This window comes from Micrasema longulum, unplaced genomic scaffold (genome assembly GCF_059751315.1).
Source record: "Micrasema longulum isolate JH-2025_06_02 unplaced genomic scaffold, ASM5975131v1 h1tg000835l, whole genome shotgun sequence".
Classification (NCBI taxonomy): domain Eukaryota; kingdom Metazoa; phylum Arthropoda; class Insecta; order Trichoptera; family Brachycentridae; genus Micrasema; species Micrasema longulum.
The window spans coordinates 51,178-72,766 of NW_028278027.1; the positions used below are offsets into that span (position 1 = coordinate 51,178).

At 33.3% G+C, this 21,589-nt stretch overlaps 2 protein-coding genes across 4 annotated transcripts; one reads left to right on the plus strand and one right to left on the minus strand.

Annotated features, from left to right (window-relative positions):
- Positions 1-1,322: 1,322 nt before the first annotated feature.
- On the minus strand, positions 1,323-3,243 carry LOC148278714 (mitochondrial carrier homolog 2-like). 3 transcript variants are annotated; one of them, XM_088230982.1, is made up of 2 exons: positions 3,149-3,243; positions 1,323-2,482 (listed from the first exon to the last, which is right to left on the minus strand). In XM_088230982.1, the coding sequence occupies exon 2, from the start codon at positions 2,436-2,438 to the stop codon at positions 1,530-1,532; it is 909 nt and encodes a 302-aa protein (XP_088087108.1). In that variant the 5' UTR covers positions 2,439-2,482; positions 3,149-3,243; the 3' UTR covers positions 1,323-1,529. The 3 variants fall into 3 exon arrangements, with proteins under 3 accessions (XP_088087108.1, XP_088087106.1, XP_088087107.1); XM_088230980.1 differs by having other exon boundaries at positions 3,077-3,235; XM_088230981.1 differs by having other exon boundaries at positions 3,015-3,165.
- A 5,154-nt stretch (positions 3,244-8,397) lies between these two features.
- On the plus strand, positions 8,398-21,088 carry HDAC1 (histone deacetylase 1). The gene is made up of 10 exons (XM_088230966.1): positions 8,398-8,534; positions 12,020-12,132; positions 12,217-12,334; positions 13,284-13,384; positions 14,374-14,617; positions 14,822-14,998; positions 16,580-16,917; positions 17,409-17,498; positions 17,749-17,938; positions 19,233-21,088. Exons 1-10 carry the CDS (start codon positions 8,486-8,488, stop codon positions 19,304-19,306), a joined length of 1,494 nt encoding a protein of 497 aa, XP_088087092.1. The 5' UTR covers positions 8,398-8,485; the 3' UTR covers positions 19,307-21,088.
- The last annotated feature ends 501 nt before the right edge of the window (positions 21,089-21,589 follow it).

Genomic DNA, 21,589 nt, shown 5'->3' on the forward strand with positions numbered 1-21,589 from the left:
AATAATAAATTTAGTCCTGGTGGAAGATAACCATTTTCCATAAAGTATTGAACAAATTTACTCATGGATAGTATTTATGGTGAAACAATAATTATATTTATTTATTGTGGATAACTTATATAGCGCCATTTTCGTAATAAAATACCTCAAGGGCGCTTTACATGGTGATTCTACTGTTAAGTTAATTTAATTGAAGCTTTAAATTTGTAATTTGATTAAAATAATTTATTTTGTTGTCACGTGCTACGGATTTATTCAAATTATAGTGTAGTAATTGCAAATGTCGAGATCCGTATATTGCGTAAGGTGAGATAACATGCATTATTGAAAAAAATAAAAAAAGAGTCCTGCATTAGTTTGGACATGTAGAGCGAATGGACTGCGCAAGAATGACTAAAAATATTTACGATGATTTTGACGGATGCAGAAATTGAGGAAGACCAGAAAAGACATGGCATGGCCAAATCCAAAAAATGTTTGAAGATGGACATGTCAAAAGTTGGAATAATCGGCAGGCTTGTATGAGAAAATGTATGCATGTAGAGGAAGCGAGATCTGTATGCAAAGACAAGTGATATGGTATTCTATCAACTCTGCCGCCTACCCTTACAGAAAAGCAGTGTGATGGTTGGTTTGTTTTTTTACATGCATTTAAGTTTTTTAAACTGATGTTTTAGTTTCATTTTAACTGAGTTAGGGGGTAAAAACAAGATAAATAAAAAAATGTATTGTTGGAGAACATTTTTGATATTTTATATACATACATACATATTTTCTTTTAATTTAGCATGTTTTAAGGGAGGAGCCTCATCCTCGGGGGACCACTGGTTAAACCTGAGGATGTTAAAGAGCTTGCCCCCTCCTTAATGCCTCCCTGATCTGGGCTTGGAGGGGGAGATTTAGAAAAATGTAAACTCTCGCCTTCCACACAGTAGCCATGCTCTTTATAGATAGACCTGGGCTTGGAGGGCGAGAACTATTCACGGGAACCTGTCAATATATCTTCGCAGGTCACAGTGATATCAGGAGCTTACATAGCACTGACCCCCACCACTAAGAATAAGAATAAGGTAGGATTTAATTTTTAAATAACTTAGTATATTATTATTTTTTATTTATTTATTTAAAAAAAAGAAATATTTGCGTTCTTATAATTTACCCAAATATTTCATTTTAAGGGCCATTTTCAATGAGTTGTAAATAACTCACTATTAGAAAACGGGAATCAAGTTGGGGTAGAGTGGGATTCGAACCACTGACCTTTGATGCGTGAGTCCGAGACTCTAGCCACGGGACCACGATCCAATATGAACATCAAGATGTAATATCTAAATTTATTGAAAAGTTGTAACAATAAGAATATTAACCACTACAAATAAGATATCTTCAAAGTTATTTTAGAAATAAATTGGTCAATTTGAATGTTTTGTAACAGTACACCGCTAATAACTAAAATTTCACAAATAGACACACAACTATTGTATACTATGGTGTAAACATAGAGGAAACACTTTATTAACAGTTAAAATTTAATCACTCTTTTCGGGCCAGTTGAAGGCACTGGGTCCAACATAGTACCGGAAGAAGAGTGATCCGCCACGCTTGTGTTGGCGCCTCTGCAGGAGATCAGAGAGACAGGCCTTCCAAGTAGAATAGGCTGGCATTCTCGGGGGGTTCCCAGCCACTAGGCTACTACCGCTCACAGCCATACAAGTGGAAACTAGCATCAGCGGGTATGTGACCGTGCTCGTCAGGAATGTCAGAACCGGGAGAGTGTAGCTTCGGCACTCTTTGGTGGTTACCAAATACTTATTGGCGAGGTAAGCTAAAAACACCGAAGCACTGATGCAAGACAAATCTCCAATAAGCTTCGGTATGATCCCATTGAAAAATCCGGATACTCCGTTATCTCTATAAACTGATCCAATTGCAACAAACATCGATTGATAATTTTCTTCCTTTCCCACAAAAGAAGCCATCATTCTCACAGCCACAACTCGGAATGGGTAAGAAACTATGATGGACGCTGCGTGTAAAATCATTTCCTTGCGGGCATACTTGGCGTAGTCCTCAGCTATGGGGACCGTTTCACTGATTATATCAGGTGGGTTGTCAATTTCTGGCCAGTCCAAGTGCAGTGCAGAAACCACTTTCATTGAAAATGTAGCGGAGGAAAAATTGCCCAAAACTGTAGGCAAAAGTCCATTAAAGCATCCGAGAAACCCGTCCGTTCGTCTTATGTGTTTAATATATTGAAAGGTATTGGGCAGCAGCAGGGCTTGGCGGCCCAGTATATTCCTGGAGAGCCTCGGAGGAATCGGTTCATAACCTAATTGCATTAATACTTTGGAGTATTCCATTGGATGACACAGGATACTTATCATGGTCTGTGAGAAATAATTGCTAATTTGCTCGTTAGATTTTTCGTTTTCCCCCATTTTTGTATTTATTTTTGTATTTATTTTTCTTCTTTATTTTCTTTCTGAGAAAATAAAACTATAATATAAATTAATCACATAACAGACTGTAAAACAATTTGAGAACATTATATTCATAATAATGGACAATTTGGTGTTTTATGAACAACCCAACAAAGTTTAAAAAATCTTATGAAAATATTTGTTATATATAGATATTACGAACTTAAAAGTACATATGGGGGGTGTTAGTAAAGAGAGTATTAACACAGAAGTTGCTTTGTGAAAATTTACTGAACATTTTATTTCGTCTATTTCTAACGGAAATTGGAATTTAGACTCGAAATCTGAAACACCCATCGGATTATCTTATATTATAGAAAATTTTCATTAGATTGTTCTAAGAAAAGTGTGGGAGCAGAGAAAGGGGGAAGTAAGTTTGAGTATTTCACTAGAAGCATCACGAAATCCATTAGTGTTTTTTTTAAAGTCTTCCTGTGAATATAAAGAAGATTTTAAGTATCCATATCTAGCAGTTATCACTCAAACTAATGTTAAATAATCAAGATATTTCAATTTTTAAAAATAATATATTACTTGCACAGGTAAATTTTGATCTGGAAATGTTTCTAAATAACAAGTAAAATTATATTACGAACCAAAAAAACAGTAACTTAAGCAATGACTTCCATATAAATTATATAATAAAACGGCAAATAGCACTATCGAACCTCACACCAAAAATCGTAGAAAATGACAGATGCCAATATTCAATATCGGATAAAATAGGGCAGGGAAATTCCACATTTCACATCTATAAATCCACAGACGAAATTGGGATAAAATTGTAAATATTGTACAATAGGTAGGTACTATTTACTATCATGGATGCTTTGTATACAGCCATTTTCGTAAAAGGCGAACAAGAAGACGTAAAAATAACTAAGATTTTAATAAATATACTGTAATAAAAATGCGTTTTTCACCTACATTATGATGTAACATTACTTCATAACCCGGTCACTGGAGAAAAATTTAGAATAAAAAAATGACGTATTTGCGAGATATATATAAATATATAAAATGCGAGGTTGAGAAAAATTAAGATGAGATTTGGTTACCTCGGAGGCTGTAAAAATCAAGTTCCGCGTTTACGCGTATGAATAGACGGAAGCTGTCCGTCTCTCCCCTAACTTAGAGGAAGCGGGAACATCCGCCGATCGGAAACTTGAGATTTAATAGAAGATTTCGTCTTTGTGCCTTATTCTACATGTGGTATTGAAGTTAATTCGCCGTGAGTTTCCCTATTTTTGAATCCCCGTCATGATAATGGTTTTTGAATTAAAACTCAATGAATTTAAAGCCCCAAAGAAAATAAATAAAACTTAAATCTATTCTGAAAACGTGTAAATTGGAAGATAATTTAAAAATCTGGAATGTTTTATGTACCTATGTTTATTAAGCTAGAACATGGGAATTGTCTTAGCAAAGGCGGAGGACCCTGTGAAACAAGTGAGGCAGAGCCTCACTAAGAAATCATTGCTATTCCCCAGTACCTAATATGTATTTAAACTCGCACTATATCAATTAAAAACATCGTTAGTAAAAACATCATTATTTCACTTAACGGTACGGTTGAATTTTGCTTGAAAATAACGAATATAAGATAAAATAACACGAAATACGTAATTACAATTTTTGAAACATGCTAAATACATCATTACGCATATTGAATAAGGTTCATTTTTGAATACGCGGGATGACAAACGTAAATATTAAGCCAACTGAAGCGATGTTTTTGAGAGCTTCTAGTTTGTGTATACGTATTACTCAATGACGTCATATTTGTCAGAGTGTTAGTGAGTTTTGTTTATCACACATCCAAAAAAGAAATTTGAACTAAATACAATGATTTCTTTGCCTCAATAATCTTGTAGAAGGGAGAAGAGCGTGGGTCGCAGGTCGCAGGTCAACCGTCCACCAGTGCTGCCAATAATGCCAATTTAGCGACTTTGTCGCTAGATTAAGCGACATTTTGACATTGAAAACTACTTTTTTTAGCGACAAATAAATTCTAGCGACTTTTAAGGTTTTAAGCGAGCTGTCGAAAGTTAAAGCAAAAATGGAATCACTTGTGATAAAGAAATTTTACTCCCTAAAATATAGAAAGGAATGGGAAGACAGACATTTCAAGTTTATTTTTTTTTAATTAAATGTTTTTGTCATTAATATGACATGTAAAATATTTTTGTCAAGTGATGGTTTTTGAGAGGGATGAAAATATAACTAAATGTGGCCTCAGTGTGAACGGAGATATTCTGAATCAGGTAGAAGAATTTGTGTATCTGGGAAGTATGTTTACTAGGGACGGGAAGACCGAGAAAGATATTGAATGGAGGGTGAGTGCCGGGAACAGGGTGAACGGTGCATTGAAATCTACTTTGGCAAACAAATGTTTATCGCAGGAGGCTAAACTAGCAGTTCACAACGGAGTTCTAGTGCCAACTCTAATGTATGGGAGTGAAGTATGGAATTGGAAAAATGATGATGAAAGTAGGTTAAATGCTGTCGAAATGCGATCCCTCAGGCGAATTGGGGGAAATCGATGTATTATAGGTGCACAAATGTCGAGATCCGTAATCTGTGTAAGGCTGAGATATGCATTATCGAAAGAATCAAGAAAGGGGTGCTGCGTTGGTTTGGACATGAGGAACGAATGGACAACGAAAGAACGGCTAAAAGGATCTACGATGCGAATGTTGATGGATGCAGAAAACAAGGAAGGCCGAGAAAGACATGGCACGAGCAAGTCCATCAAATACTTGAAGATGGACATGTCAAATGTAGAAATAATCGGCGTGCATGCATGAGAAGATGTATGAATGTAGAGGAAGCGAGGTCTGTATACCAAGATAGAGTAATATGGCGTTCTACCCTCTCTGCCTACCCTTACGGGGAAACGGCGTGATGGTTTATTTGTTGTTTGTTTGTTTGTGAATACTTTTTATGAATATTTTTTTTTTTTCAAAAGAAAGGGTTTTGGAATTCCAGCTAATTCACCGCTTGATCATTCGAATTAAATGACCCAAGGTATATTGAATCGTAATTGACTTTAATAACAGACGGAATAATATTATTGTACTTAGTAACAAACAGCGCAGGTAAATATTGTTTAAATGGAGGTTCTTTTCAGGATTGGCTAACGTTAAACCTAAGATTACTATTGTCTAAGTGCATTATTGTTTGAAAAATACTAGAACACAAAATAATGTATTGCAAGGTTATATTAATTCCTATCGAAATATTTGATAATATCGCCGCGTTTTTGCCCAATACAAACAAAGGTTGACTTAATAATAATGAAAATACCTGCTCATTTTACGGGGAAAAAGGTTTTAATCATAGAATTAAGAATAGTCCAGAAGGAGCGTAGAATCATATTCGAATACATCGGACTGTGTCCGAAAATCCCCCCCCCCTTTGCCCTACTTTCAATACGTGCATGCTTGAAGTTACCGTGTTATGTTGCCAGATCACGAAAAATATAACCGTAACACAAATTAATGTAAGATAATTATATTTAAAAACAAAAGCAATTTGTTAATTTCTCTAAAATTGTATTATACGAGCGGAAACATTGATTGACACAACATAGGTATTAGATAAGTAAAGGGTCATTTAATAAGAGTACCGAATTTGAACATAAACAATAAAACTAATTTAATTCGACATAAAACGGATGTTTTTATATCATGTTAAATAATATTTGATGATGATATAGCAAACCGGAAATCTTCCACAACCCTCTTATAATTGGTTAATTCATATGAACAAGTGACGTCGTTCAAAGTAGTTCGTTTTTATTGAAATATTATATATTATTTTTTATTAATTTTCAAGAAACTTTGATGTACAATTTAATGCTCAAATTTTTACCGCGCCTAAAAAAACATTTTTGAATTAAATTTTCCGTAGGGCTGAAATAGGTACAAAACTGAATTATAACCCGTCGAATAAGTAATTTTTATGTTTTGAAAATATTTTATACCACTGACGATTAGGTGCAACAAGCAGTTCCTTAATTCATTTACCCTTTGGGGGATTATGACGTCAGCATCAGTCTAGTTAGAACTTTATGATAGGGATTAACAACAACGATATCTCGTTGTTTAGCAGTCTAAGGGTTAAAGATAATGTCGGACAAATGTCCACTACGGCGTTGTTTAATCTGAGAGGTCCAATTTTCGTTAGTTCTCTCATTAGGTGAGTAAAGTGCTAGTCCATGATTGGAAAGTTAAACGAAAATCTCAAATAGATACCGAGGTCCGGGTTTCAAAGAATGTTGTATAAAAGAGAAAGAAATTGAAAGTTTATGCCTTGTCTGTTTATGAATTCTTTTCGAGAAAAAGACATCAACGATTTTTTTCAATTGAAGAGTTCAGTAAAACTTTTTGCCAATTTCCTATAAAAAATACCTTTTTAATAAGAACATTTCAATACAATCTACCCAATAGTTTAAATATCCCCTTTGTTGAGTAAGCTTTTTGTAATATTGCCTTTTAGAAACGGAACTAATCATTAAAGTTTTACATTTAGGTAAGTGATCTTTTGTATCATAAAAACATTTCTCCTCAAAATGCGTTTCAAAAACTCATCTCGCCGGACTCTTTGTATTATTTTTATCCACTCCGTTTTCCTTCTTTTATCATCAGGGAAGCTACAATTCCACTTAATCAATTAAAACCAATGTTCTTATTAATTCCGCTTGATTAAAACATTACGTAACAGATAATTTGCTTCCTTTAACTCGCAAAATATTAACAATTATAATCGCGTATTACAATGGGAAATTTAATCATGGGGATGTTTCAAAACAAAAAATACCCAGAAATGAAATAACAGAAAATTTAAGATTGGGCATTTAAATAAGATAATAACATCGTAAATACAATAAGCGAAGAGCGTTGAGACAAAAAATTCAAGTTATGAGTAAGGAAAATCGCACTAAATTTTTTCCGATTTTTAATGGTTTTGTTTTGGCCGGGATTAACTCGTAGCACGCTCTATAATTGGCGGAGATTTTCCAAACAGTCTCATATTTTACTTTACAACTAACGTCTTTTAACTTTAATTGAGTTTTAAGTGATACACAAAATGAGTATGTGAGAACTAAGAACCATTCTCGGCCTTTGAATAATAAGTATATTAATTATCTAGAACTCAGTAGCTGCAAGACTTGTTGCTGTCTAAATCTTATTTATATATATATTTATAGATAAATATACATTTTTAAATATCATTTAAACTCTAAACTTGATTCTCAAATAAAATATAAATGGGAGCCAAATTTCTTACTGTCTATGTGCTCTGTAGCTGCAAGACGTGTTGTAATCTAGTTCCATATGTTATAATAATTGTAATATATCAAAATTGGAGACGAGGATTTAGAATCCCAACCATCCATGCGCTCTGTAGCTGCAAGATGGGCCGGGATATTAATTTATTATACAGCGCTCTTGAGGAGATTTCCAGAAAAATTGTATCATATAAATTATACAAACATAATAATAAAAACAATAAATACAAGGAAGAATCACAGCCTTTAAAACGGTTTCGGGTATGCGGAGGAATCTACTTTACTGTGGGGATTCAGTATTAGATAATTTTATGATCAAGGGTTCTAAAATATTTTCCAGCATGGTGGAATTTATTTATCCCCCTTCCAACGCAATGTGTTTCCCACGCCTGTAGATGCCACGCCATAGTCATCTTTTCCCTCATACTTAATATTCTGAATAAAATATTGTTTTTTGCTGTTGTTTGCATTAAAGAACTAAGTGTTCTTTAATCTGAGTAAGCTCATCAATAATAGATAATTTTCAATTTCAGGAGATTTCTGAGGTAAGAACTCTTTTACTTTTATTGTCTCTGGGTTTTTATTATAATTTCTATTTCCATGTTTGAGAAGAAGAAGAGGTTTAATTTTGTGGATATTCTTTGCAAGCTCTGGCGCGTTGTGTGGTGGCGGCGTCGGTTATTTTTATTTCTGATTTTATTGTTGGATAATCATGTCTATGCTACCTCATAGTAAAAAGCGCGTGTGCTATTATTACGACAGTAAGTATGGTTTCATTTGATTGTCTGATGTGCAACAAACTTTCGTTTTTATAAATTGCTTTTTAGAATGTTTTCTGAAGAATGCCGGGAGGAACCGTGCGTTCTGTATTTAGTGTGTAAATGGCGTTAAAATTAGGATCGATCATGTGTTTTTGATCGGTGTTTTCGAATTTCTAGTTAAAATCACTTCATTTTATATTATAATGAAAATCTGCATGCATAACCGAAGTATCTTTTGTTCACTACGGCGTCTGTACATTTATCGTTGTTCTATTGGCCCACTCGTTCCCGCTCGTCTGCGAGGAGCAAATTGTACAGGCGCACGAAGCACAAGCGACTGTGTCAATTGATGGTTTTATGCTTAAGTGACACTGAAACTATTTTTCATTAAATTTATACCAGGTTTGCACATTATGTTATATGCTACCAAATTTTATAGTAAATTTGAAATATTTAGCTTTTTGTGGCGAGCAAAATCTCTCTTAAACCCGTTAAAAAATATTGTAAAGACTTCTACATACTTATATTATATCTCTGAAATAACATTGTCTAACATTCATTTGATTTTTATTTTTTATTATTAAGTATCGGTAATCATGAAATATTAAAGTTTTTAATTAAGATTCCATAGCAAATTATCGCTAATATTACGCCCATGCATTTTTTTTAGCACAAACTGTTTTCTACATGTAAAATATCTTAATTTATTATTACTTATAATATAGATAAATTAAACAAAAATGTGTATTTCACTTTGATTTATTAAATTGATATTGTGAAAATTCATAACTAGTTTATCAGTTAACCATCCGTATTTAAAGAATACGTTACCAGACTGAAATTTTTGGTTTACTCTAGCATTGAAGTAATTTTGATTTAATTTGCATCTAATAAACCCAGGGAAAAAGTTAATAAATATGTAGTGTATATGAAAAATCCCATAGGCCCGATATCTAGCATTGTCAACATTGTGTCTGCTGATCTGGTTTTTTTTTTGTGGAAGATTCCTAGTTTGATAAAAAAAAACATTTTATTCATGCTAATCACACAAAGACTTTGATGATTAACTTTTGTTGTGGGGCTTTGAAATATGTATTTCAATTTTTATAATCCACATTGAAATCAATTAAGAGTTCAGACATATTTATCTAAATTTAAGCCCATTCTACTCCTGTCACCCGTTCAAATAGATTCCATGATTGGGAAAATGTATTGCTGATTGGGAGAGTGCATATATATTCTCATATAAATTGTCTCCCAGATACATTCCATTCTTTAGTTAGAAATCATTACGTAGATCTCGTCATCCCTCGTCTTTTTACCCAATTTTGTCACCTAACATATGAGCGAGGGAGATAAAAACTATTAACATAAAAATAATTATTAAAATTAGTTAATTCAGAGGTAGTGTTGCAATAGCTTGCACTAACCTTTATTTTTTTAATGTTGAAAATATTGTATTATATTCTCTAACCACGAGTGACAAAATTTGTCCTCTGACCTGGTGATTTTGTTTGTAAATTCTGAACCCTGAGATCAATTTCCAAACCCAGAGTTTTTGGTTGGAATTACTGTGTTTGCAACCCTAGACCAACGAGGTAATGATAATAATTCACAAAAAGTTAATAGGTCAAATGAATAAAACACAAATCACCATGCTGTTTCTGTAAGGGTAGGCAGAGAGAATAGAATGCCAAATCACTATATTTGCTTACAGACCTAGCTTTCTCTACTTTCACACATCTTCTCATGCATGTACGATGGTGATTATTCCGACCTTTGACATGTCTACTTTTAAGTATTTGTTGGATTTAGTCATGCTCTGTTTTTTTGGTCTTATTCGATTTCTGCATCCATCGACATTCGCATAGTAAATATTTTTAGTCGTTCTTTCGCCATCCATTGGATCCACATGTTCGAACCAACGCAGAACTCCTTTTTTGATTTTGTCTATAATGCTCATCTCAGCCTTACATAATGCAAGGATTTTGACATTTGCGCACATATCGTACATGGTTTTACCTCGCATTCGCCCGAGAGATAGCATTTTGACAGCATTCATCTTTGCTTTTCCAATTCACTTCCATATGTGAGGGCTGGCATCAGGATTCCATTGTGAATGGTTTATTAACGGGTATTATCAATCAATACAAAATACTAAACACCTTTTTTCTTAATTGCTGGGATTTTTCATATATTCTATGCAAAATAGGCTAGGATTAAAAGGAAATCCCTCAGTATGCTTAGCACTGCATGTGTGAGGCAAATATTGAAGTTTTCTTAGTGCATTTTTTGTAAATGCAGGGTGGACGGAATGTCCTATTGATTATTTATACAAACTAAGGTTGTATAATCTATACATGGACTGTATGAAAGAAATATAATGTATGGGTATTGGAGCAAAAATGGATAAGTTTTCAGTAAGCTGCTTGTATGCTGATGATGAAGTTCTGTTAGCAAGCAGCAATTGAGGATTTGCAAAAAATAGTCTCTAGAATGTATGTATGCCTGGAGAGCGAATTGGTGATGAACGAAAGTAAGTACTGACTGCATAATAAATGTAAACAACGAATGTCTTGAACAAGTAGAAGAATTTGTGTATCTGGGAAGCATGTTTTCAAGAGATGGAAGAGTAGAAAAAGATGTTGAAAGGAGAGTGAATGCGGGCAACAAAATGAACGGAGCACTAAGCACAGTAATTGCTAATAAAAGTATGCCAATCGAAGCTAAACTGGCAGTGCACAATGAAGTTTTAGTCCCAACACTTACGAAAGTGAAACATGGAGCTGGCTGAGGAAGGATGAAAGCCAAGTGAACGCGCTTGAAATGCGATCTCTTCGACGTATGTGTGGGAAATCAATGTATGACAGGGTTATGTGTGATGAAATCAGGCAAGAGTGTAAATCTGAGTCAAGTATAATTTATAAGATTAAGAAAGGGTCTCTGAGATGGTTTGGTCACGTAGAACGAATGGACGACAAACGAATGGTAAAATAAGTATTATGGCGAAAATGAATGGTAACGTGAGACGAGGATGACCAAGGAAGACGTGGCATGATCAGATAAACCAATAAATCTTAAGTCTGGTCATGTCAAAAGCAGACAGAACCAAAGGCGTGTACGAATAAGGAAGAAGTTAGGAATGTGTGCCAGGATAGATGTGTGTGGCGGTCCATTCTCTCTCCCTACCCCTACGGAAAAATGGTGTGATGGTAGTAAGGTATAGAGTTACATTAAATCCGTCCTCATAATTCCAGAATTTTGAATGGTCGGAGTATAAATCGGTTCTTTAAAATAAGCAATGCTGCCCTCTAAAACATTGTTATATTACCCAAATAAATAAATAAATGCTTTTACCATGTGAAAAATACCCAATGCTTGTTAATGTTTTCTTTTAAAATTTGTTGTATATCTGATGTTGAATATTTTATGAAAGTTTAATTGAACTGAATGTATTTTAATGTTTTTCTTCTTTTTCATAATAGGTGACATTGGTAACTATTATTATGGTCAAGGGCACCCCATGAAGCCACACCGCATACGCATGACCCACAACCTTCTTCTCAACTATGGACTATACCGAAAGATGGAAATTTATGTATGTTCATTTCTACGCAGTGGTGTTTTTACCCTTTCATACATCACTTTTCATTCGTTGTACTTATAAATATGTCATTTTCAGCGTCCCCATAAAGCAACAGCAGATGAGATGACGAAATTCCATTCTGATGATTACATCAGATTTTTAAGGTCTATCCGACCTGACAATATGTCTGAATACAACAAGCAGATGCAGAGATGTAAGTTTTATCAGTTTTTTTAAACTCTCAAACTACTAAATGTATACTTTTTTTAAGATATCTTAATGGAGGTTCACTCCGTAGTCTAATGATTTTGACTACTGTGCTTCGAGGTCTCCGTTCAATTCTTAATAAGGTTGACATGAAACATTAGTTGAAAAAGGTTTCATTCACCTGAAACACCTCAACATTCCTTCATGAACAAAATACACTGGAATGGTGTACCACTGCGGTGACCTATGCACCATTTTGAGTATGTCCAAATATTTTCTATTTTTTTAAAAGGGTGTTTTCACACCAGAATATTTCATAGTCCCTGGACTGGTACCTGAAGCGTAAGACTGATCATCTTACCTTCATGTAACAAAAATGATCAAGATTCGCTGCGATTGGTGTACCAATGCAGTACCCTATGCACCATTAGGTGCGGAAAGGGAATGATGATGAAATATTTATAGAAAAAATCTGGATTTTCCCCATACTATTAAATATGTTTCAACAGAGATGAAGCCGTTGAGAAAATATGAGTCATTATTTTAGAGCTTATGATCTGTCATTAGCTGGGTTTAGCGATCACTTTGTACACTGTGTTACATGCACCATTCTGCCTGTAGATGTGGCTAACATGTTTTCGGTTACCAGGCAGACCTCTCGGACTTTGGTAGTCACTTTCATCCTGTGATCAATGCTATAATATGTGAAAACGGTGCTTTATTTATTTAATAGTTTATTGTTTACTTTTTATCAACACGACTAACTTACTACTCGGCTTTTATTTTTTATAAATTAATAAATTATCCTTATGAATTTAAGCTTGCACAAAATAATTTATCTATTTTGATGTATGGGTTTCATTTTTAATTTGTATTTTTCCATAGTACTTTTAACAAGTTATTGATTTTGTTTTCAAATGTAGAATGCATATAACATTTTTGTTTGGTTTTTCCAGTCAATGTTGGAGAGGATTGTCCTGTGTTTGATGGTCTGTATGAGTTCTGCCAACTGTCTGCAGGAGGTTCAGTAGCTGCTGCAGTGAAATTGAATAAGCAGGTCAGTAAATATGTTTTAATGGACAATTTTTGAAATATAATAAAATTGAGTTGCATTTAAATTAAATTAATGAATGAATGAATTAAATTGATTAATTTAATTAATGTAATTAAATTAAATCGCCTTACACATTATGCAATATTCACCATTCTGCCCATGTTTACACATTCATATTTCTTCCCCTTTTCTTTCGAAGATAAAAGTCTTCAACATGTGCATCATGCCTATCATGCTAAACATGGGCGATTACTAAGAAACCCCTTCAGAAACTACTGATATGTCAAAGAAGCATGGAAAGAAGTGTGCTAGGGTATCGAAAAAGCGAGAAAAAACGAACCATTGACATTTGAAAGGTCACTAAATAATATTTTTAGTAAATCTTGTGGGACATCAATGGTTTATTAATTCGAGCTCAAATTATGTTAGTGACGAATCTTCTAAAATACACATAATAAGTTTCAAACGCCACTATAAATAGTAGAGTGGCAAATCTCTCTGTAGCAAACATTAATTTTATAATGAGGAAGTTCAGTGTCTTTTTTTTATTTGTTAATGAAATATTAAACTAAGCCAAAATTTTATTATTTTTATAAATCGTATTATCAGCGCTCTGAGTCAGCATGATGCAGCATTATGCAGCGCCATGAGTTAGATTAAATTATAATTATTATTTGCAATTAAAGTTTTAGCAATTTCTTTGTTGTTTAGAGTGAGAAGATATAATATGTCTAATAAAAAATAAAAAAATTCTTATAATAATTTCGGATTCTTGGAAAAGATGCATTCTTATTGTTATTTGTGCTTAAAATGCCAACATGAAACAATGTTGCAGCCGAGTTGTACGTTGAGGGAGACGATTTTTAATTTTCTCAAGCTGTTGTACATATTATTATCGATATTTAAATATCTGCAGTGTCCTATGCACCATCAGTTGCACATAGGGATATGATGTATATTTATTTTCATTCATTAATTGCTTAATTTCGCAGGCTTCCGAGATCTGCATAAATTGGGGGGGTGGTCTTCATCACGCCAAGAAGTCAGAGGCGTCTGGCTTCTGCTACGTCAATGACATAGTGCTGGGTATTCTAGAATTGCTTAAGTACCACCAGCGTGTTCTCTATATCGATATTGATGTCCACCACGGGGATGGGGTAGAGGAAGCCTTCTACACTACAGATCGGGTCATGACGGTGTCCTTCCATAAATATGGAGAATATTTCCCTGGAACAGGTTACCTTCTTTTTTAACCCTAGTAATACAAATGTTATCCGACCAAATAAGTCATGTAATTCTTTACAATATAATTCTAAAAGAGCAGCACTTATAACTAAATAATTATCATGGGCATAAATCAATATGATAAATGTATATATTATTTTCCTTTAGTTTGTTGTATGAATCTGTGAAATTTTAGTAAACTCGTTTACGTTTTAGGTGACTTGAGGGACATCGGTGCCGGCAAGGGAAAGTATTATGCCGTTAACATACCACTGAGAGATGGAATGGATGATGAATCGTACGAATCTATATTTGTGCCTATTATTTCCAAGGTCATGGAGACATTCCAACCTTCCGCTGTTGTGTTGCAATGCGGTGCTGACTCATTGACAGGTAATTAAAAAAATAATAAAACTTACCTTTTCAGAATTCATCCAATTACAGTAAAACCTTGTTTTTACATTCCCCGATTTTACTTTTTCCCGCTTTTTACACCGAAATGTTCAGGACCCATTTTTCTTCATACATTCTCATACAAATATTACCCCCAATTAACGTAACGAAATTACATTTTTCGTTACCCCGGTTTTACGCTTAAAAATTTTCAGAATTCATTTGATGTGTCATAAAAGCCAAAATTATGTCGTAAAAATGATGCCGCGGTTCGCGCGCCACCGCGTGTGCCACGCGAATGAAGAATAAAAACAGGCAAACAACTAATAAAGGATAAATTATTGTCTTAACCTAAATTCAAAGCAGGTGCAGTGTAATTGACCTTTTTGTTTAAGTGTCTTCCTTTAGAGTTAGTCTTCGTTTTCATTTGAACAAAAACGTCATATTGACTTGTACAAATCATGATACGTAGTTGACAAACGTTTAGAAACAATAAAGTTTTAGTATCGTTAAATTGCGATGTTTTAAAACAACAATATAAATATTTAAATGCCATAGAAAAAAAAGTGATAATGTTAATTATTATAATCGTCTTTGCGCCGGCAATATCTGTCAAGTAACATTGCAAAAATGATTGAGGAGATTTATAAGACAATGTACCTTTTGATGATGGATTTGGAAAATTACATAATTTTATTTTGAAAAAAAAATTAAGTGTAATTTATGGAAATAAAATTGTTTAATCTTAGGGAGAAATCAAAAATATCTTTAAAAAAGAACAATCAATATTTTTGATTAATATAAATAATATTGTATTTAAATTTATTTCAACAGAGAGGGAAAACGTTTTTGAGAAGGGAATATGGAAGTCTAGGCATTTACAGGGCTTATGACCTGTCATTGGCTGGTTTAAGTGGCCACTTTACACATTGTGCAACATTCACCATTCTGCCGATGTTTGAACATCCACATTTCCTCAACTCTTCCATCTGTTGACTTTTGTGAAGTAAAGGAGCTGAGACCTTTATGATGGAGTTGAGGAAATGTGGATGTTCAAACATGGGCAGAATGGTGAATGTTACACAGTGTGTAAAGTGGCCACTTAAACCAGCCAATGACAGGTCATAAGCCCTGTAAATGCCTAGACTTCCATATCCCTTCTCAAAAACGTTTTCCCTCTGTTGAAAAAAAATTAAATGTGAACAACTCCCTAGGGAGAAAATCCAGCCAGTCTGCAAGCATTTGGACATACTCAAACATTGTTGAATAATATTATATATTAACAGAACATTTTTTAGGTTCACCTGTAAACCAATAATTTTAATAGTTAAACGGTATTGCAGTATCACTGACAATGTGTTGTTTTATCAATAAAAATGTAGTTGAAAAAATGAACATGGTGTTACAGTGTTATTTTAGATAAATTTTGTGATAAATGTTCTGGTTTCGATGAAGATCATGTAAATCCACGGAACTACAATCTGGTTCCAGTACTGCAGTATGTATGGAGAATATATTGCAGCATTGCACGCTTATTCCAACCCAATAATATTAACTAAAAATATGTTTTTGTTTTCTCAGGCGATCGTCTCGGTTGCTTCAATCTCACGGTTCGTGGGCACGGCCGATGTGTCGAACTGGTGAAGAAGTTTGGTCTTCCGTTCCTATTAGTGGGTGGTGGTGGATACACCATCCGGAACGTCTCACGATGCTGGACATATGAAACTTCTGTGGCCCTGGGATGTGAGATTGCCAATGAGCTCCCCTACAATGACTATTTTGAGTACTTTGGACCGGATTTCAAACTGCACATCAGCCCTAGTAACATGGCCAATCAGAATACTTCCGAGTATTTGGAAAAGATCAAGAATAGATTGTTTGAGAATCTACGCATGTTGCCACACGCACCCGGGGTTCAGGTAATCATATTTGTATTTCTAGATTATATTTATTTTAATCGACTTCTCTGCCATTTCACCACATGTTCGTTTATCTTAGTCTTTTAAGTTGTTCAAAAATGTATATGAATTTTTTTAAAGAAAATAATTCTTTGGAATTTGCCCCTTTCGTAAAAAAAGTGTTTGCAGAGTTAGAGAAATATAAAGTTCATTCAAAGGTTTGTCACTTTGCTTAAACAGAAGCAATAAAACTGATGATTGAACTGTTAATTGTATACAAATAGTTAGTTAAATATATAAAAGGTGATGAAAGGTAAGGTGATACAGTAATTAAAATCTCAAATTGAATTTTTTAAAATCCCATAAAAAATAAATGCAGGAGCTTGGGTAAAAACTCCGAAAAATGCCTTTATCGTCATGCTCCGTTCGCCTGTTACAGACATTTTATTAAAAAATACTTTCATAATCCCAGATCTTTTAGGAATATTTTCAAGTAACCAATGTTTTTTTAGGTACAAGCTATACCGGAAGATGCAGTGAATGACGAATCAGAAGATGAAGACAAAATAGACAAGGACGATAGGTTACCACAAAGTGATAAGGTTTGTTTTTTTTTTTTATTAAAAAAAATACTTTAATTTTTGAATCAGCTTATAAATGATAGTGTTCCTAATTTTAATCACATGATTTATTTTAATTTAATTCCATTCTTTCGATTATTTTTAATTTTTTTTACATAGCTATGGGTACTTTAAAATGCTCATACGTTTCTAGGAACCAATTACGTAGAAATGTTGAGGGCTGCCTTTTTAAAAATGTATAGTTTAAACTAATATTTTGTTGATTTATCAGGACAAAAGAATAGCTCCCGACAATGAGCTCAGTGACTCCGAGGACGAGGGAGGGGCGGGAGGTGGTGGGGCCGGAGGAGGGCGTAGGGACAACCGCTCCTTTAAGGGCACTGGAGCCCCGCGTAAAAGGCCGCGACTCGACAAACAGGATGCTAATCCACCCATTAACAGCACAAAGGAAGAAATCAAAAGTATGTACATATCAACCATTGCAAATACAGTAAAACCTAATTTTTATGCACCTCGGTTTTACATTTCCCCCCTTTTTACGTCAAAATGTTCAGGTCCCATTCTTTTTCCATACATTCTTATTCAAATGGTTGGTCATTATGGTTAATTTGTGTTTGTTGCCAACTTTACTATATGGCTATACTTTCTATAAATGCCTTGTCTTCTGTATTGAGAATTTGTGGACTTTATGCCTGTTTTCTCGGATCATGCAGGAAAAAAAGTTATTCTCCCAATTAACGTTTATGTTTTTCATATTTCACCCCGGTTTTACATCGAAAAAATTTCCAAACTCATTTAATGTATCAAAAAACTCCGAGCCGTGCGCCGTTGCCTATGCCCCAAATGAAGCGTAAATCACTGTCTCAAACTAAATTTGAAGTAGGTGTGCAGTGGAATCGAACTTTTTTGTAAGTGTCTTATTTTCTTAAAGGCCATTTTGCATTGCACTTTAATATATTTCAAGCAAATACAATCTTAGTGGCGTTCAATGTCCTTCGAGGTTAGTTTTTCATTATATCCCTATACATTTTTTTAACAAAAATGCCGTATTGACATTTCACTTAATTGCGATAGGCAGTTGACACATGTTTAGGTAGAACAAAGTCTTTACTCCAGTAAATTATGACGCAGAAAGTTTAAAAATGTGGCGATAGAAATAATATTTGAAGTTATAAACATGTAAAAACAGTTTTGCCACAGTGTAAATGGCAGTTGAAATTCTGTGGTGCCATCATAGTATAAAAAGTGATGCCATATAAATGAAATTTCCCAACATTTAGAGGAAAAATTACAGTATGTATTTTATGCAAATTCAAATGTTTATTTTCGTGATGTTAAATTTAAGTACATAAAATTATTAAAACATTTTTTTTCAAATTCTGTAGCAAAAAACACATTATAATATTGATAAAAAAATATTTTTATGATTGAAAAATACTAAATATTTTTAATGAAAGCATTGAAAATCACCAATTATGTTGATTTTTACAATTTTTCGGGCAGTATGTTCACACTATCTATAATCTGTAAATTAATTTTGTTTTTATCTAATTCCATTTTTTCCATACATTTTTCGTTTCTTCACTTTAGCGTTTTCCCCAGTTTTACACCTTTTTTGTTGCTCCCTTGAAAAATGTAAACAGTGGGTTTTTATTGTAAATACTAATAACACTTTCTCTCCTTATGTAGTTTTTTCGCCACTTCCGATTAGTTCTAGAGATTTGAGAAATAATATCTATGTGGTTTTGTTTTTAGCCGAAGAACCAAAAGATGAGATGAAAGTGAGCAGTGCGGAAGATAGCAAAAAAGAACCCGTGACAAATCCTTGATGGTCGCAATAAGTGAACTTTCCAATTAACTTAAGTAACTGTGCAGTATGCAATTAAATCTAAATCATTGATGAAAATTTAACTTAATTTTAAGTAGATATTTTTCCAATTATTTAAATAAATGTACGTGTGCGTTGTGATTCTGAAGTGAGAGTTATTGTATTTTCTCAAGATTTTATTTTCTTCAACATTATGGTTTGTTTTAAAGGTACAAATGATTATAATGAATAATGCGACAAACATGTAAATTATTTTAATACTAACCACTTAGCCTTAAAAATCACATTTAGACTTCTGTGTTGAACTTAAATATTATTAAAGAAAATGCGTTACACTATCAATGCTTCCTATTGCACGTTCTGTAGGCTTCATCTAGGGGATTCCGCTCACGGTCAGATCCAAGGAGTGTAATCACTTACATTTTATACTTAAGACTAATTGTAAAATTCACATGTATTGCCATTGTATTTCTGATCCATATCCAATTGGTGTATTGGATATGTAACAAATCGAAAGAGTCGCTGCACAAAATAGCTGCATTAAAAAAATGCAATATGAAATTAAAATTAGTTTTGAAGTGTTGGAGATGGTTTTCTGGTTATTTGTGTCTGAATGAAATTTTAAATGATTGATTATAATTATATCAATTTTATATCCAAGAAAAGAAATTAAAGAAAAGCTTGTATCAGTTTCATTAAATCATAATAATTTTGTATCCCCAGAATCGCGAATTAAAAAAAAAATGGCAGGTTTGTTTCAATTTAATTTTGTGTTTACGAGAATTTGTCCTGCACACTTCTGTAACACTGTAACGAATTGATATAATGTGATATGATGATTGATGAAATATTTAAAACTGTCTTAAACTTTTTTTAAAAAATTATAATTTTACCCTAGTAATGTTTGATCTATTAAAAAAATAATACATTCAGTAATATTTTAAACAATAATTTATGGATTTTGTTTGGAAAATAAACTAAGCCTCAATTTATTTTGTCAACGTTAGAATTAAAAAGAACCCGAAATCTAAAAAAAATAATTTTGATCTCGAATATACCTTATTATTAGACCAATAAGATATATCATCTTGTAAAGATTCTTTCCACCTGAATTTCTGCTTAACTAAGCTTGACTAATCAAGCAAACATTAACTATTGTGTTAAAGGTGAAAAGGACTTTTTCATTATGATAAGCTTTTTGCCGTATGGATGTGTGAAGAAGATTCACATTAATTTACATTGCATATTATTAAATTATGGTCTTATATTCAGACGTAGGTAATTTTATTTGTTTATTATGAGTGGTAATAATTATAAAGATGTATCTCAACTGAGATTTACCAACCATATTGTTTATCTTGCTGGGGTGGGGTTCTAGTAGAATGTCATGTAAGGGCTTGTTTTTAGCATCCCATTTCTCTTTGTCTTCTGTAAAGTGGTATGGTGGTAAAATGGGGTTTCAATTATTAAATCTTTACCCGTTCTATCGTTTGCAAAAGTGATTGATTTTTTAATTATGTAAGAAGACTTTCTCTTTTGCCATTCTGCTGTGGAGAATTGGTGTCTATAAAAGGTGAGATTTTTACTGCAAGCAGTGTAAATATGAATATTTTAGAATTTGAACGCTGTCCAAATGTATAACTTATTTGTATACTGTTATAAATCGTAGTATAACAGCCCACTATGTATAAACATTAATAAATGTGTTGTGTATTATCTTATAATTGTTTAAGGATAAAATAATAATTGTAATTTTTTAATTATATTTTATACTTCCATCAAATTTTGTTTTATTTATTTTCATTTGTCAACTGAACTTTAAGTCATCTTATGTACTTTATTTGTTTTAACCCCTTGAATGCCAAACTAGCGGGACACAAAATGTACACTAACTGCTTTGTATTTTGCTTGCGTGCACGATTTTTGAGCCTTTTCTTTCGATTGTAATTTTTACAATCACGTATGTTTATGTTATTAAACACGCAATTTTATCCAGTATTGGCACGGTATTAATACAAATACTGGATAAAATGGGCACCTTTCAACCAATCTGCCTGCTCTTTGTACTAATTTGTTTCTAAAAATCCTGATTTTTGTTCTACATATTATTATGTATTATACAGGTGACTGGAACTAAACCCGCCATAGCAAATTCACATATAGAGGAGGTCATTTGCTAATTATTGCACCTTTCCTTAACTAAAGTTTTATAGTTTGGGAGATATGTAAATTTTTATACTTAATTCAGATTTTTCGAAAATTTGACCTTCAAGCATTCAGAACT